The 12,767-nt window shown below is 40.5% G+C and overlaps 2 protein-coding genes across 2 annotated transcripts; one reads left to right on the forward strand and one right to left on the reverse strand.

Moving 5' to 3' along the window:
- Positions 1-13: 13 nt before the first annotated feature.
- On the forward strand, positions 14-9,336 carry LOC139630981 (uro-adherence factor A-like). Its single transcript, XM_071494887.1, has 2 exons — positions 14-1,720; positions 2,182-9,336. The coding sequence occupies exons 1-2, from the start codon at positions 1,638-1,640 to the stop codon at positions 7,460-7,462; spliced, it is 5,364 nt and encodes a 1,787-aa protein (XP_071350988.1). The 5' UTR covers positions 14-1,637; the 3' UTR covers positions 7,463-9,336.
- cnpy2 (canopy FGF signaling regulator 2) lies at positions 8,758-12,646 on the reverse strand. The gene is made up of 5 exons (XM_071494896.1): positions 12,294-12,646; positions 12,095-12,210; positions 10,801-10,998; positions 10,518-10,614; positions 8,758-10,363 (listed from the first exon to the last, which is right to left on the reverse strand). The coding sequence occupies exons 1-5, from the start codon at positions 12,391-12,393 to the stop codon at positions 10,320-10,322; spliced, it is 555 nt and encodes a 184-aa protein (XP_071350997.1). The 5' UTR covers positions 12,394-12,646; the 3' UTR covers positions 8,758-10,319.
- Between the last annotated feature and the right edge of the window lie 121 nt (positions 12,647-12,767).

Below are 12,767 nucleotides of genomic sequence, written 5' to 3' on the forward strand. Positions count from 1 at the left end.
ACAAAACATTCAACAACATTTGACGGCTGTCTACAAAATTACTGAGGATCAAAGTTCAGCGCTGGATTTAATGGGCATGAGCAGTACAGATTTGTTATTTTTCAGTGAACAGTTACAGCTTCTCTCCTGCAGATAAAGGCTGCAGTCTGCTCATCATCACCTGACTGGAGATCCAGTTCTTCACTTGCCTGTTTTTCCATGTTGTCACTGTTTTTGTTTTTGTTTTTTACAGAAGACACCACTCTGGGTATGTTTCTTTAAAATGGGTCATACAACACACTAAACATCTGGATTGCAGGACTTAACATAAAGAAAACATATTTTCTGTGTATGGGTCATGAATATTCAGCACTATTTTTGTAGATACATTAAAGTAAAGTTCATCCCATCCCCTCCAACTATTCTGTCAACATCAACAGATTGTCCTCCCTGCAGCCTGATGTCTGTACATACCTCATCCCCTCTCTCCTGCTCTCTGCTGATGTACAGACTTTCTGTTCAGAAAAGGAAAGCCTGTTTGTTACGCTGGAGAGTTTTAAAGAAAGGGAGACAACCCGTCCGCTGCCCGTCTCTCCCTCTGCTACAATTCAGCCGACAAAACAACAGATCCCTATCTCCATGCAGAGTCTGCTCGCCATCACGCCCCGCACCTCCCACATGAGTGTCATGCAAAGTGCAGATCAACAGTTTTGTTGATATTCATTATTATTAGGGCAAAGTTATGGAAAACTGTGTTGTTAGGAAGTGGTGGTGATGTTCGGCCGACAAAAAAAAAAAAAAACGGAATTAACATTTTAAATATTAACTGTGCATTTGAAAGTATTTTTAGATTTTCCATTATCTTGTTTTTGATTAAAGAAAAGTCTGTGCAGCTATGTGAGCAGAGACTTATTCTATTATCATAATCAGACTGACAACAAAATTGTCCCAATACAATAAGTAAAGGAGCTTTTTTTCCATCTAAAATGGTTGTCACGGTAAAACTCTAGGGTCAACAAGTTTGCCACCAGAGCTGTTTTTATCTACGTGTTTTTTTATCTGAGCGGGTTTTTTTTAACTGTTTGTTAGATTTGACTTTTAGTACAAAATCCATGATAGTTTTATAAACGTGGTAACAAGGTTCATATTCCCACTTTGCATTCACTTTAGAGGGGGATGATGTGCTATTTGAACTGTGCATGTTGGCCCAATAAAAGGAGGATGAGCTTGCAATGACAGGGAGTGTGTGTGCGTGTTGCGAGGGGTGGGGGTAAAGTGGGAGGGGAATGAAAACCACAATCTTTTTAAAACAAGTTGTCCGGTTTGACTTCATTAGACCTCATGTCACCTCATGAGCACGAAGGACAATAATCTGAAAACAGCAGCTGAAGGTACGTGTTGCGCGTGTCCATGTATCCCTCTATTTACTCATCTGTAACTTGTCTACTTATTTATTTAATTTGTGTTACATTTTTGATTAAACCTTTTATACATTTTTATTTTTATTATTTTTATTTAGTCACATTTAATGTTAGAAAAATAATAAATTCTTCCTTCTTCAGATCTTTTCATTTTATGTATTTTGAGAAGAGGCATAAAAAGCTGAATATATAACAATTTTTTTCTCCCTTTTTCAGCTCTTTGTATCAGACCAAAAGATGGAGTACTGGCCTGAGCATCAGGGGCAATCACCTCTATATGCCAAATTTGGTACTGTTCCTGGGAGAAATTGTACACATAAGTGAGTTTAGTGCTATGAATTTTTTTATTATCAAAAGCAGGGTTGCCTTTTTTTTTTTTCAAACCTAGTTTGACAAACGACTTCACTGTAGCCTCCAGTAGTGATACTTAACTTGTGACAGAGAGCAGTTGCCTATGTACTTTCTATGCACTGTGTAACCCCTGATTAACTTAAAAATGTACTTCAAAATATTTTGAATATCTGTAGATTACAGGTCTGTATTACTGTCATTATTGTCTGAAGTACAGATTTTTTTATCAACACATTATATTCACTTACTAAATAACGTTCAAATGTAGTTAAGCGTACAGAGCTCTGAAGAGAAATCACTTGTCATGGAAAGATTTTCTTCAAAAACAGCATATCATAAAGTGAGTGTGATGTGGAACTGTCATCTTTGCTGAAATGATATATTATACATTTGAATTAATGCACACATTTTACCGTCATTTTACCAACAGCTATCATGACAGACATCAGGCGACCCATTATCCGTTGTACTATGGTAAGCAGCAGGATCAAGGCAGGGAGTCCAGTTACTGGACTGTACCAGGATCAAGAACCGGAGGGGTTCCACAGGATTACACCAACTGGACAGATCCAGAGCCACCTGCCACAACTTCTTCCCACTTTCCTTTTATTCTGGACTGTCATACTAAGCAGCATCATGACCTAGGCGAGTATCAGCCACATGAAGCCAGAGACAGAGAGTGGACAACAGCTCAACGAGCGGCAAGGGAATACGAAAGAGGATTTCTGAGAGAGGGATGGCAGAGGAGGTGGGAGCCCTGTAGCCCTGTTCGCTACAACAGGGAAGCGTCTATTAAGAGGAGCGACAGCAGCTATCGAGAGCTGGAAGCTTGGGCAGCTCGATATAGCCATTCACTTCCGAGAAGGAGACGTATAGAGGCAGAGTTAAGGGGTGCCTCTCAGGGCCTGTTGGAGAGCAGCAGAGCTCCAGAGAGGGACGGCAGGAGTGGAGCAGATCCTCGAGTGGCAGCACTGCAACAAGTCAGACAACCTGCAAACATCAGAGAATCAGGAGTGTGGGATAGAGGGGGCAGGCAGCAAACTCTGGCCTATTATCCAACACAAGCTCCTGCCCCTGACACAAGCCACATGTTGGACATTAAAGAAAAGACAGGCTACCAAAGGAGGATGTTCAGCCAACCTCCTGGCTATATTGCTCCTCCTCCCTATAACAGCCCACATAAAAGCTCACCAGTAATGCACCGTTGTGACACCAGCTGGGAGCAGGATAGTAAGAGACAAACCTACTGGTCACAGCCCACACTCAGAAAGCAGGATGTGTCTGTCGATCTGCAGGATAAGAGGAAGACAGAGAAAGAGGACTTAACAAAACCAGATGGGAATAAAACCTGTGCAGAGCTGGATGGACTCAAGCACAGAGAACAGGGATTGAATGCCTTACAGGCAAGCAGTCCTATCAGTGTCCAAAATACACACATGCAGCATGAGTGTATGTCCTCTTTGCAACAGTCACAAATGATACCAACAGTTCAGAATACAAAGACAAATGAGCAAATGTCCTCGAAGGTCATTGAAGGAAGGAAGTTCAGATTAAATAAAAAGACAGGTGGGATGACCATATTCTGCCTGGTGTCCCGAATAGCTGACACAACAGAGACCCCATCCTTGCTACTTTGCACTTCCCAAACAAACACTGAAGGCACAGAATTAGGAGAGGTTTCAAAAGATTTTATAGATGGTGATGGCATTTATCAAACACAAAAGCTTGCAGATGAAGTAGACTTCAGAGTGCCAGCACTCACAGAGCAGTCAAATACTTCTGATACAAGAAATCTCAAAGAGAAACAGATGGAGACACCAACCTGTGTAGAAAGTGAGATCCTTGGAGATAATCTATCAAACAAAGCAGAGACAGATGCTGTTTCCCCAGAAAAAAATAGTTTAAACAATGCGAATTCTACGTACGGGAGACAAGTTGCACAAGCAGTTCAACCTGTGTCAGTCAAATATCCTTTGTGGAGGGAGCCAAGTTTCACAAGCAGGGCAGAAACTGAGAGTTCATTCACATTTTTGAAAGCGAACAGTGAGGAAGGAGAATCAGATGGTCTGCAGAACCCTGAAGAGTGTGCTACTGTTCATCCAGTCAATGTCGAAGCAACGGAACTGGATATCAAGGAAGACACACAATCTGAGGACAGTAAGGGTCTACTGGGCACTGACACAACATGTGTTGTCAAAATGGATCTGATTCCATCACCAAAGAAAGAGCAGGTTCACTATTTAAGCTCCACACCACACACAGAAGACAGTCCACTTGATATTCAATTAAACACCTGTCCAGAATCAAACAGTCAGCTGAATCAGGATGAGGCTCTGAACGTAGAAATAAACCCCTTACAGGTAAATGAAAGGCCTGAGACCGAACTAGACTCAGATCCTGGGGAGAAAAAGGAACCCAAGGAAGGAGGAGACATCTCTTTTCCCTGGATGCCTTCATCTCCCATTTCTGAAAAGGAAACCTTGGAGGAGCGTGCTGAAAGGATCCTTGGTATCCCTCTACACGACTGCATCACTGAACAACAACCTGAAGATGCTACATCATTCCTTGACTTGTGTGTTAAGAAGCAGGATGTAGAGGTTGTACCTTCTCCAATAACAAATGACATTCATGATGCAGCTGAACAACTTCCAGTGGACACAGCAGAGGAGGAAAGATCACAGAATCACTCTGAAGTTGGCCAAACTGAGCATTTGAAAGAGAGTGATGATGCTGAGGATGAGGTGAAAAATCAAGAGGATGAACATTTTGCAGGACCTCAGGAGCAGATGTCTGATATATCTGAAGAGAAAGACACTGACTCCCAACTCGAGACAGACATCAAAACGTCACAGGAAACCAAAATTGCTGAGGAAATTTTGCTTGAACCTAGCAGTGACAAGGGTACAACTGAGCAGAGTCAGGAAGAAAACCTGCCTGTTGAAAATGATGCCTCCTCTCAACATCCATCTCAGTGTTTCAGTCCACCCATCTCTAATTCTTCTTTGCCTTCACACTCTGACCCTACTGCTCTTTCATACACCTCACAGTTGAACACAGAACTTGGTCTTGAGTCCCAGTTGGCTGCACTTGATACAACTGAAAACCTTGCTCCTCATTCTCAAACCACATCCCTTCCTTACATACCATCACAGCAACTACCATCTCCTCTTTCCTCTGGATCTGCTGAATCTTCCCCAAGCACCACTCCCCATACACATCATTCCCTGAGCCCTCCTCGCCCTGTTGATTTAATGTATCAAATGGCAGACGCAATGTCTGGGATTGAGGATCAGGATGAGGAGGGAGAAACATCACAGCTAATAAACAATGAGATCAGTGATGCCTTTGAGGACCTCCAGGACCAGGAAGTGGGGTCACAGGAACAATCTGAATATGAACAACCAGTCAATGCTGCTTGTGTAGAAGAAAGCAACACCACTGATGAGCAACATGCAAATGAAGTCGAAAGGGACTCTACAGACCTTTTGGAGCAGACTCTTGAAACATCCAAAGAAAATACTATAGATGTCGGCATTTTGCAGCAACAACTTGAATGTGTCCAAGCAGAGGATGTTTTTTGTGTAAAAGAAAGTTTTGTGACTGAAGAGCAACTACAACAAGATGCTGATGAAGATCCTGCAGAACTTTTGGAAACCACAATATTGCAAGAAAAGGTACCTAACAATCAAAGTCAAGTAGAGGTCAAAATTTTGAAGCAACAGTTTGATAACGGCCAAGAAGGGGACGCTTCCACTTTCAAAGAGAGTCATATGACTGAGGAGCAATCACAAAAAGAAGCCAGTGAAGATACAGGTCTCTCAGCACAGACATCTGAAATATCCAAAGAAAATGCAAATGACAGTCAAGTAGAGGTCAAAGCTTTACAGCAAAAACTTTATTATGGCCAAGAAGGGGATACTTCTTCCATAAATGATAGTTATGTGACTGAAAAGCAGTCACTAATGGACGCTGATGAGGATCCTTCAGGACTTTTGGAAACAACAATATTACAAGAAAGTGTGACTGACAGTCAAACTCAAGTAGAGATCAAAACTTTGCAGCAACAGTTTGATAACAGCCAAGAAGAGGACACTTCCACTGTAAAACAGAGTCATATGACTGAAGAGCAATCACCGAAAGAAGCCAGTGAAGATACAGGTCTCCCAGCACAGACATCTGAAATATCCAAAGAAAATGCAAATGACAGTCAAGTAGAGGTCAAAGCTTTACAGCAAAAACTTTATTATGGCCAAGAAGGGGATACTTCTTCTGTAAATGATAGTTATGCGACTGAAAAGCAGTCACTAATGGACGCTGATGAGGATCCTGGAGAACTTTTGGAAACCACAATATTGCAAGAAAGCGTGACTGACAGTCAAACTCAAGTAGAAGTCAAAATTTTGCAGCAACAGTTTGATAAGGACACTTCCACTGTAAAACAGAGTCATATGACTGAAGAGCAATCACAAAAAGAGGCCAGTGAAGATACAGGTCTCTCAGTGCAGACATCTGAAATATCCAAAGTCTTACAGCAACAACTTTATTATGGCCAAGAAGGGGATACTTCTTGTGTAAAGGATAGTTATGTGACTGAAAAGCAATCACTAATAGATGCTGATGAGGATCCTGCAGGTCTTTTGGAACAAAAAATATCACAGGAAAATGCTACAGACTGTCAGACTCAAATAGAAATTGAAATTCTGCAGGATGTTGAACCAAAGACTGAACCCACTGACTCTCCTTCTCCCTCACCTTCAAACTCAGACAGCAAGGTGTCTCAATCACCTTTAGATGTCCTCTCACCCTCCGATTTTCCTTCTTTACCTTCTCCACCTCATGCATCACCCAAGCCAGACACAGAGCCCGTGTCTTTTCTGGAAACAGACACAGTCTGTCCCTCAGCTCTAAATATTACCACTGCTGAAGCTGGAATCCCAGAAACTGTCCCACCTCCTCTTCAATTGATCTCTTGTGAAGAATCCCTTAAGTTTCCATCTTCTTCTACCTCTAAATCAGCCCCACAGCTTGCTTCCAGCACTTCTATTTCCCCTCATGAGGATATTGAAGGTGTTTCCCTTGACTTACCCGACAAAGAAGAGCCCCAATATCCCAAGTCTCTGTGGGATGCAGTGAATCGCATTAGGAAACATACAGCACCTGACTCTGAAAATGAGGAGGAGGAAGTGAGCGAGCAGTGGGATCCAGAGAGCATAGGGGAGGACTTGGGCTGCCCAGATGTGGTGAACTCTGAGAGGATAGTCCTTGATGAAGTAGGGCAACACAAGGTTTCAACAGAAAGTGTTGAGGATGTAGAGCAGGATCAATGTCATGAAGAGCCAAGCAGACATGCTGAAGAAGACACACTGTCTTGCAGCAGCATCAGCAGCTCTGGAGATACTGTTATTGTAGCAGAAGAAGACGAGGTTGAGGAAACACCACCTGATGCCATGACGGAAAGCAAGACAGAAACTGGCGAGGAGTTTCCCACAGCTGAAGGAGAGCAATGCTGCTTTGGTGAGGTAAAAGATGAGACTACAGCTGTGGAAGGGGCAGAGGATGAGCTAGACAAGGGAGACAAAAAAGAGTTTTGTCTGAGTGAGGAGCGCACAGCTGAGGTGGGGAATGTAACAGTTGAGGCTATGGAAATGACAGAAATTGAGCTAAAAGAAAATGAGGAGGTTGTTGTGGTGTCAGATGAAGTCACAGGTTGAGATTGTACAGCTGCAGTGGAGGAAAGTGAGTCTGTAACATAATTTAACAAACAAAAAACACTGATCCAATATGTGTAATTCGACTAATTAGATTAATTAACAGTGTTGTACTTTGTTTTTAATGAAACTTGGAGTACACTGTCAATGTAATTTTATAGTTTTTATTTGTTGGCTGGTTGGGTGATGCATTTACTGTTATAGAAATGTAGGAATTTGACAGTTGGGAAATGTAAAATATTCAGAACCAACTCTATTTATCTACAAAACTATTCCTGTAAACCAAGTTTTGCCACATTTTTTCTTAAAATCTTAATTAATATGTATGTGCTACCTCTAGAAAACATTTTCCCCATACTATGCAGTGTGAGATAATAGAAGTATATAGAATAAAAGATTTCATTATTTGGAGTTACATCATGGTGTGGTATTATTTCTGGCAAAAATCAAGCCATTATGCATTTTAAATTGGAGTGGAAATGCTGTGGAAAGTTAATGTGTCCTAAAATAAATAGAGCTAAAAAAAAAAAAAGAGCATCAAAATGCATAAGATCAGACTTTTTGTAAACTGGAAAACATTTTAGTTTTATATCTAATTTCTCATATAATCTTTCAGTCTACATTTTTGTACTTTAAGTCGGTTGGCAGCCAATTTTTCTGAATACAAATATAACGCAATAAAGAAGGATTAAATCTCAATTAAATTTGGATGTCAATTAAATTTGTTCAACTATACATTCAAAATGTTATGTGAATGTGCTAATCCACCAAAGATTCTGGGGGAAATCTATGTAACTGCTTATGTGAAAAATTCTGTAAGTGGCAGCTTTAATGACGTTAAATTATTATTAAGAGACTCTTACCTCACTTTTGTTTTTTTTATTATAATTTGGATGCTATGTATAGTGATCAAAGATGTATATTAATCAAAGATTAATCTATGGGTAATCTTTGGAGAACCAGAGATCAGATGCCTTTTGAGCCTGAAACTACCTCTGCCAACAGAATGGACAGAAGTACTAATTTGTGTATCATCCAGTAGAAACACATGCATACTGAATATCAAAACTGGGTCTCACAATTTCACAGCAAAATGTGTAAACTCATTGTCACCCTGATATGGAACGTATGCGCAAACATTAGAATATACTTACGTAATATTTTAGTGACACCAAGTTATCATTTAAGTGATGAATGGTTAAACGTTTATGACTTGTATCTTATAAAATAGATGGTAAACTCATGTTGCTGTGGTATATATTCTGATATATATTCTGATTGATTGAAGACACAACAGATGCAGAAAACTTACAAAATTTATATATAAAAAAAGGAAATTTCAAGAGAATGTTCACATGAGACAGCAAGTTCATTTTTTTTTACACAATGTAAAATAAATGATACCAAATACACTTCTTAGCCTTTCTATATTGACAGTACAGCATGAGGATTTTCCAGATGAGAACGATTCTTAATCAGATTGTGGACAACAGTACACTCTAGTGAAATTAAATTACAGTTTGGTTTTACAAGACCGAAGAAAACTAAACTTTTCTTTTAAGGCTCAGAAGTTAAAAAAAACAAACGCTCGTTAAATGTCATAATACAAATGGATTGCAGCTGGTTTGGGTAGTGTTTAATGAAAATAAGATGTGTCACTAGCCAGCTTCTGAAGCTATTACTTTTTGTTTAGTATAGTGATTTGTTTTCTTCTCTGGATTGGAAGGGCAGCATGGAGGGAAACATTTTTTTCCAGACACAATTACTATTAATATTAACCATGTATCATGTTATGTATCGCTTTCCAACTAGTCTGTAAATTAATGGAGAAAAATAAAAGTTCCTGGAAGTGTTTTAAAGTTTTCAGGACCCTAGAAGCTACAGAAATCATTTCTTTTATTGTTTAATTTTCTTTTTTTGACTTTGCTGTATCTTTCAATTAATCTTCTGTTGTCAATTTCTCCAGTGGAAAATATGTGATTAGTTGATTTACTAATTCATTTTACAACAACAATAACAATACTGAGGTGCTTCTACTGATGGATGAAAAAGACTAGTCCTATGAGTAGTGTGATGCTACCTGGGAAACATTTGTCTGGCAGTAAAGGCACATTTTCTCATTTGTCCCACAGTGGAACAAATTCTAATCAAATCTGAAATCAACTTCATTCCTGATCTTACATAATGTATCTTAAAACTGATGGTGTTTAACTTTTTTTTGATAACCAAAAAACAGATTATTCTTACGATCATGAACTTGTACATAAATATTGGTGGAAATCACAAACTCTCTACCAAAGCTAAAACTCAAAGTGTAATGACACTTGTGTTGTCAGTGACTAGAGTCCTCAGAGCACTTCTGCATGTAGCTTTGGGAGAGACTCTTTCATTGTGCATGAATAAGGACTTAAGGACCACTTGATCAAATTTTAACCTAAACTCTATGTACTTGTTTTAAGGTGGAATTCTTACTGGAAATATACAATTTATTTATTTTATACAATTTTGGACTGCACCTACTTTTTTGCAGTTTCACAGTATCTTTTTTATCTGGTGAAGACAAGACAAGAGCCTGTATATGAGAAACAGAAATTTGAAAAGTGTAATAACTCACATTTCATAAGAAAGTGACATGGAGATGTGGCTAAAAGTGGCAAACTGGCCCTTAAGTTTTCCATGGTCACAGGAATAACACATTTTCTTTTGTTTGTGGACTTTCTATTCTATAGATTTTAAGGATTTGTATACATCTTGAACCACTGCCATGGCATAAACCGGTGATAAGTGACAACTGTAAACATTACAGCACCCAGTGTCTCCATTTCAGCTGAGTAGAGACAGCAGCCATGGCGAGGTAACATCAAAGTTCATCATGGGGCATTTTCAGAGCATGGTCACAGAGGTCTGCAGAGCACACAGGACAGGAAAACAGTTCATTTAAATACAGACACTACAGTAGATCCACATGACAGAAGTGTGTAATTGGGTGACAACTCGCCATATTTAGAAACTCAACCTCAGTCATGTGTTTAACAAATTAAGTGAGCTGAAAACATACCTGTCCTCTTGCTACAGAGCTTGTCTTTAACATTATCAGTCTCATGGGCGAAGAATTCAATGATTTCATCTTCATTCTGCTCAACAATTGTTTCACACTGGAGAAATCAGTCAAAATAAACAGTTAGAAACTGTTCAACTCACAGTATATAAAATAACAAAATCTACAATAAAAGCATAATAATTTATGACCATGAAAACCCAATGATGAATAGCTAATGCATTAAATTATCTGTCTTTTGGAACAAATCATCGTAATTTCTTGAACAGAAAACTGTACTTACTGCAAATTTTAAACTGGCTGTAACTCTTGAATCCAGCGTGGCCTCTGAGAGGTCCATGGCCTCACCGCTCCGTGATTTGATCCTTATGTAGGACTTCCTGTTTGTTGAAGAATCTGTGCGCTCGCCATAGTCCTCCATCCTCTCGCACACACTCTCCATCAGCTCCAGGAGGTTTCCCTCTGAGCGAGCCAGAGGAACCTGGTGGCATCAAAGGTTGTGAGGGTCTGAGATTTTTCTCCATGTCAACACCAACACTTGGTATCCTCTTAAAGCTGACATGTGCTGTCAAAGGGGTGAAGAGGTTTTCTTGATTTGCTCGTGTTCGTTCTATCTGCATGTGCTTGTTAAGCTGTTGTGTGCTGAGCTCCCTTGAGTACCATAATTTACCAGTCAGCTGACAATAAGATTTCACCTGCCTGATTTCGTCTCTCTAGCTTTAGTATACGAAACTCAAAAAATCAGGTCCCTTTATAACACCAACCTGACCTGACCTCAACTTCTTTCAGTTTACTTATTATGTAAAAATGTTCTTATCACCTCAAACTCAGCCAACTTTATGGAAAGTTTATTTCATGTTATGCTGATCATGATTCGAGGGGTGTATTTTTTAAAGTAAAATGTCCATCTTTAAAGACAACTTCTAGTCGGATGATTATAAAGGACAAGAGTGGGTTATTTGGGGGAGGGAACCTTTCTGTAGCAGATTGTATTTTTATAGCATGGGAGACGAGACAATGTTCTTTGTTTTAAATGGAATCTATAAGAAGGTATGTTCTGATGAATTTTCACCACTGCAATTGTACTTTCATGTGATTTGGACACTTTTTTGCATGTTACATGACACAATAAACAGCCACTAGCTGGTAAGAGCTGGTAAGTTTCGCAGTATCTGCACCACTACAAAAACCTGAGTTACAGTACTGATACGACAATAATTAACTTTTTCAAAACCTCATATCACTAAGGATTTTTTTCTACTAAACCTTTTTAAATTTCACAGAGTAAGCTAAAGGTCTCACGTGCTTCGGCTGAAAGTTGTGGGGTCACAAACAGCTATACATCTTTGTCTAAATTAAAAACAGTATAACATTCGAAAGGGATGTGATTTATATATGTATATATATATATATATGTTGACACAGATATTGAGGACTTAATCAAAGAGTATTGTGGTTATACAGCACTGAAGTACATGTGAGGTACTACTTCATTATGTACACCAGCAGTGAAGCCATGAAGCCTAGAGAGTGGGTTGGACATAGATCACGACGTGGCTGTGCTGCTGCAGCCTCACCTCTCTGATGGACTGGCTGCCGTCCGGGTTGATCCTGAAGGATCCAGTCTGGATCATTTTCTTCGGATCTATCTGGGAGATGGCCCACTCCATCTCATCTACCAGAGCCCTGCAGGCTGAGAGGAGCACACCGCGGGATTAGGCTTTTTCTCTGTGCTGTGTGCACTGATCGGAGCGTGAACCGGGGACAGACACGTACCTCCACATCTGATGTCCTGTCCTTGTCTGGCTGCCTGGCTGAGGCTCAGGAGGAGACACAGAACCGTGCAAGATGCGAGCTGGAGAGCGGCTTGCCTCATTTTGCATCTAAGCACAGATTTCAGCCTCACAAAAGCTGACACATCAACCAGAGAGAGGAGAGTAGCCTACAAGTGACTCGGCGTTAATTGACCGGTCACCCTCAGAGCCACCGCTGGCGACCACCACCCGGAGAACGACACAGAAACACGCTCTGTAGAGGCGAGGCCCTCGGCCAGCTCACCTGTCCCCGCCGGTGTGTCTGCAGACCTCCCTCACGGGCTCCCACGATGTTCCGTCACATTCGGTGAAATGTGGTGACGTAGGCACCGGAGCTGCGGGACAGGATGACGTCGAGGTCGAGACAGCGGCCCCTAGCGACGGGGAGGATTCTGAGGCCGTTACCATGACAACGAGTCAGCGCAGCAGACTGCGG

Source organism: Trachinotus anak, unplaced genomic scaffold (genome assembly GCF_046630095.1).
Source record: "Trachinotus anak isolate AG129_WGS33_773 ecotype Australia unplaced genomic scaffold, CSIRO_AGI_Tana_v1 ptg000013l, whole genome shotgun sequence".
NCBI classification, from domain to species: domain Eukaryota; kingdom Metazoa; phylum Chordata; class Actinopteri; order Carangiformes; family Carangidae; genus Trachinotus; species Trachinotus anak.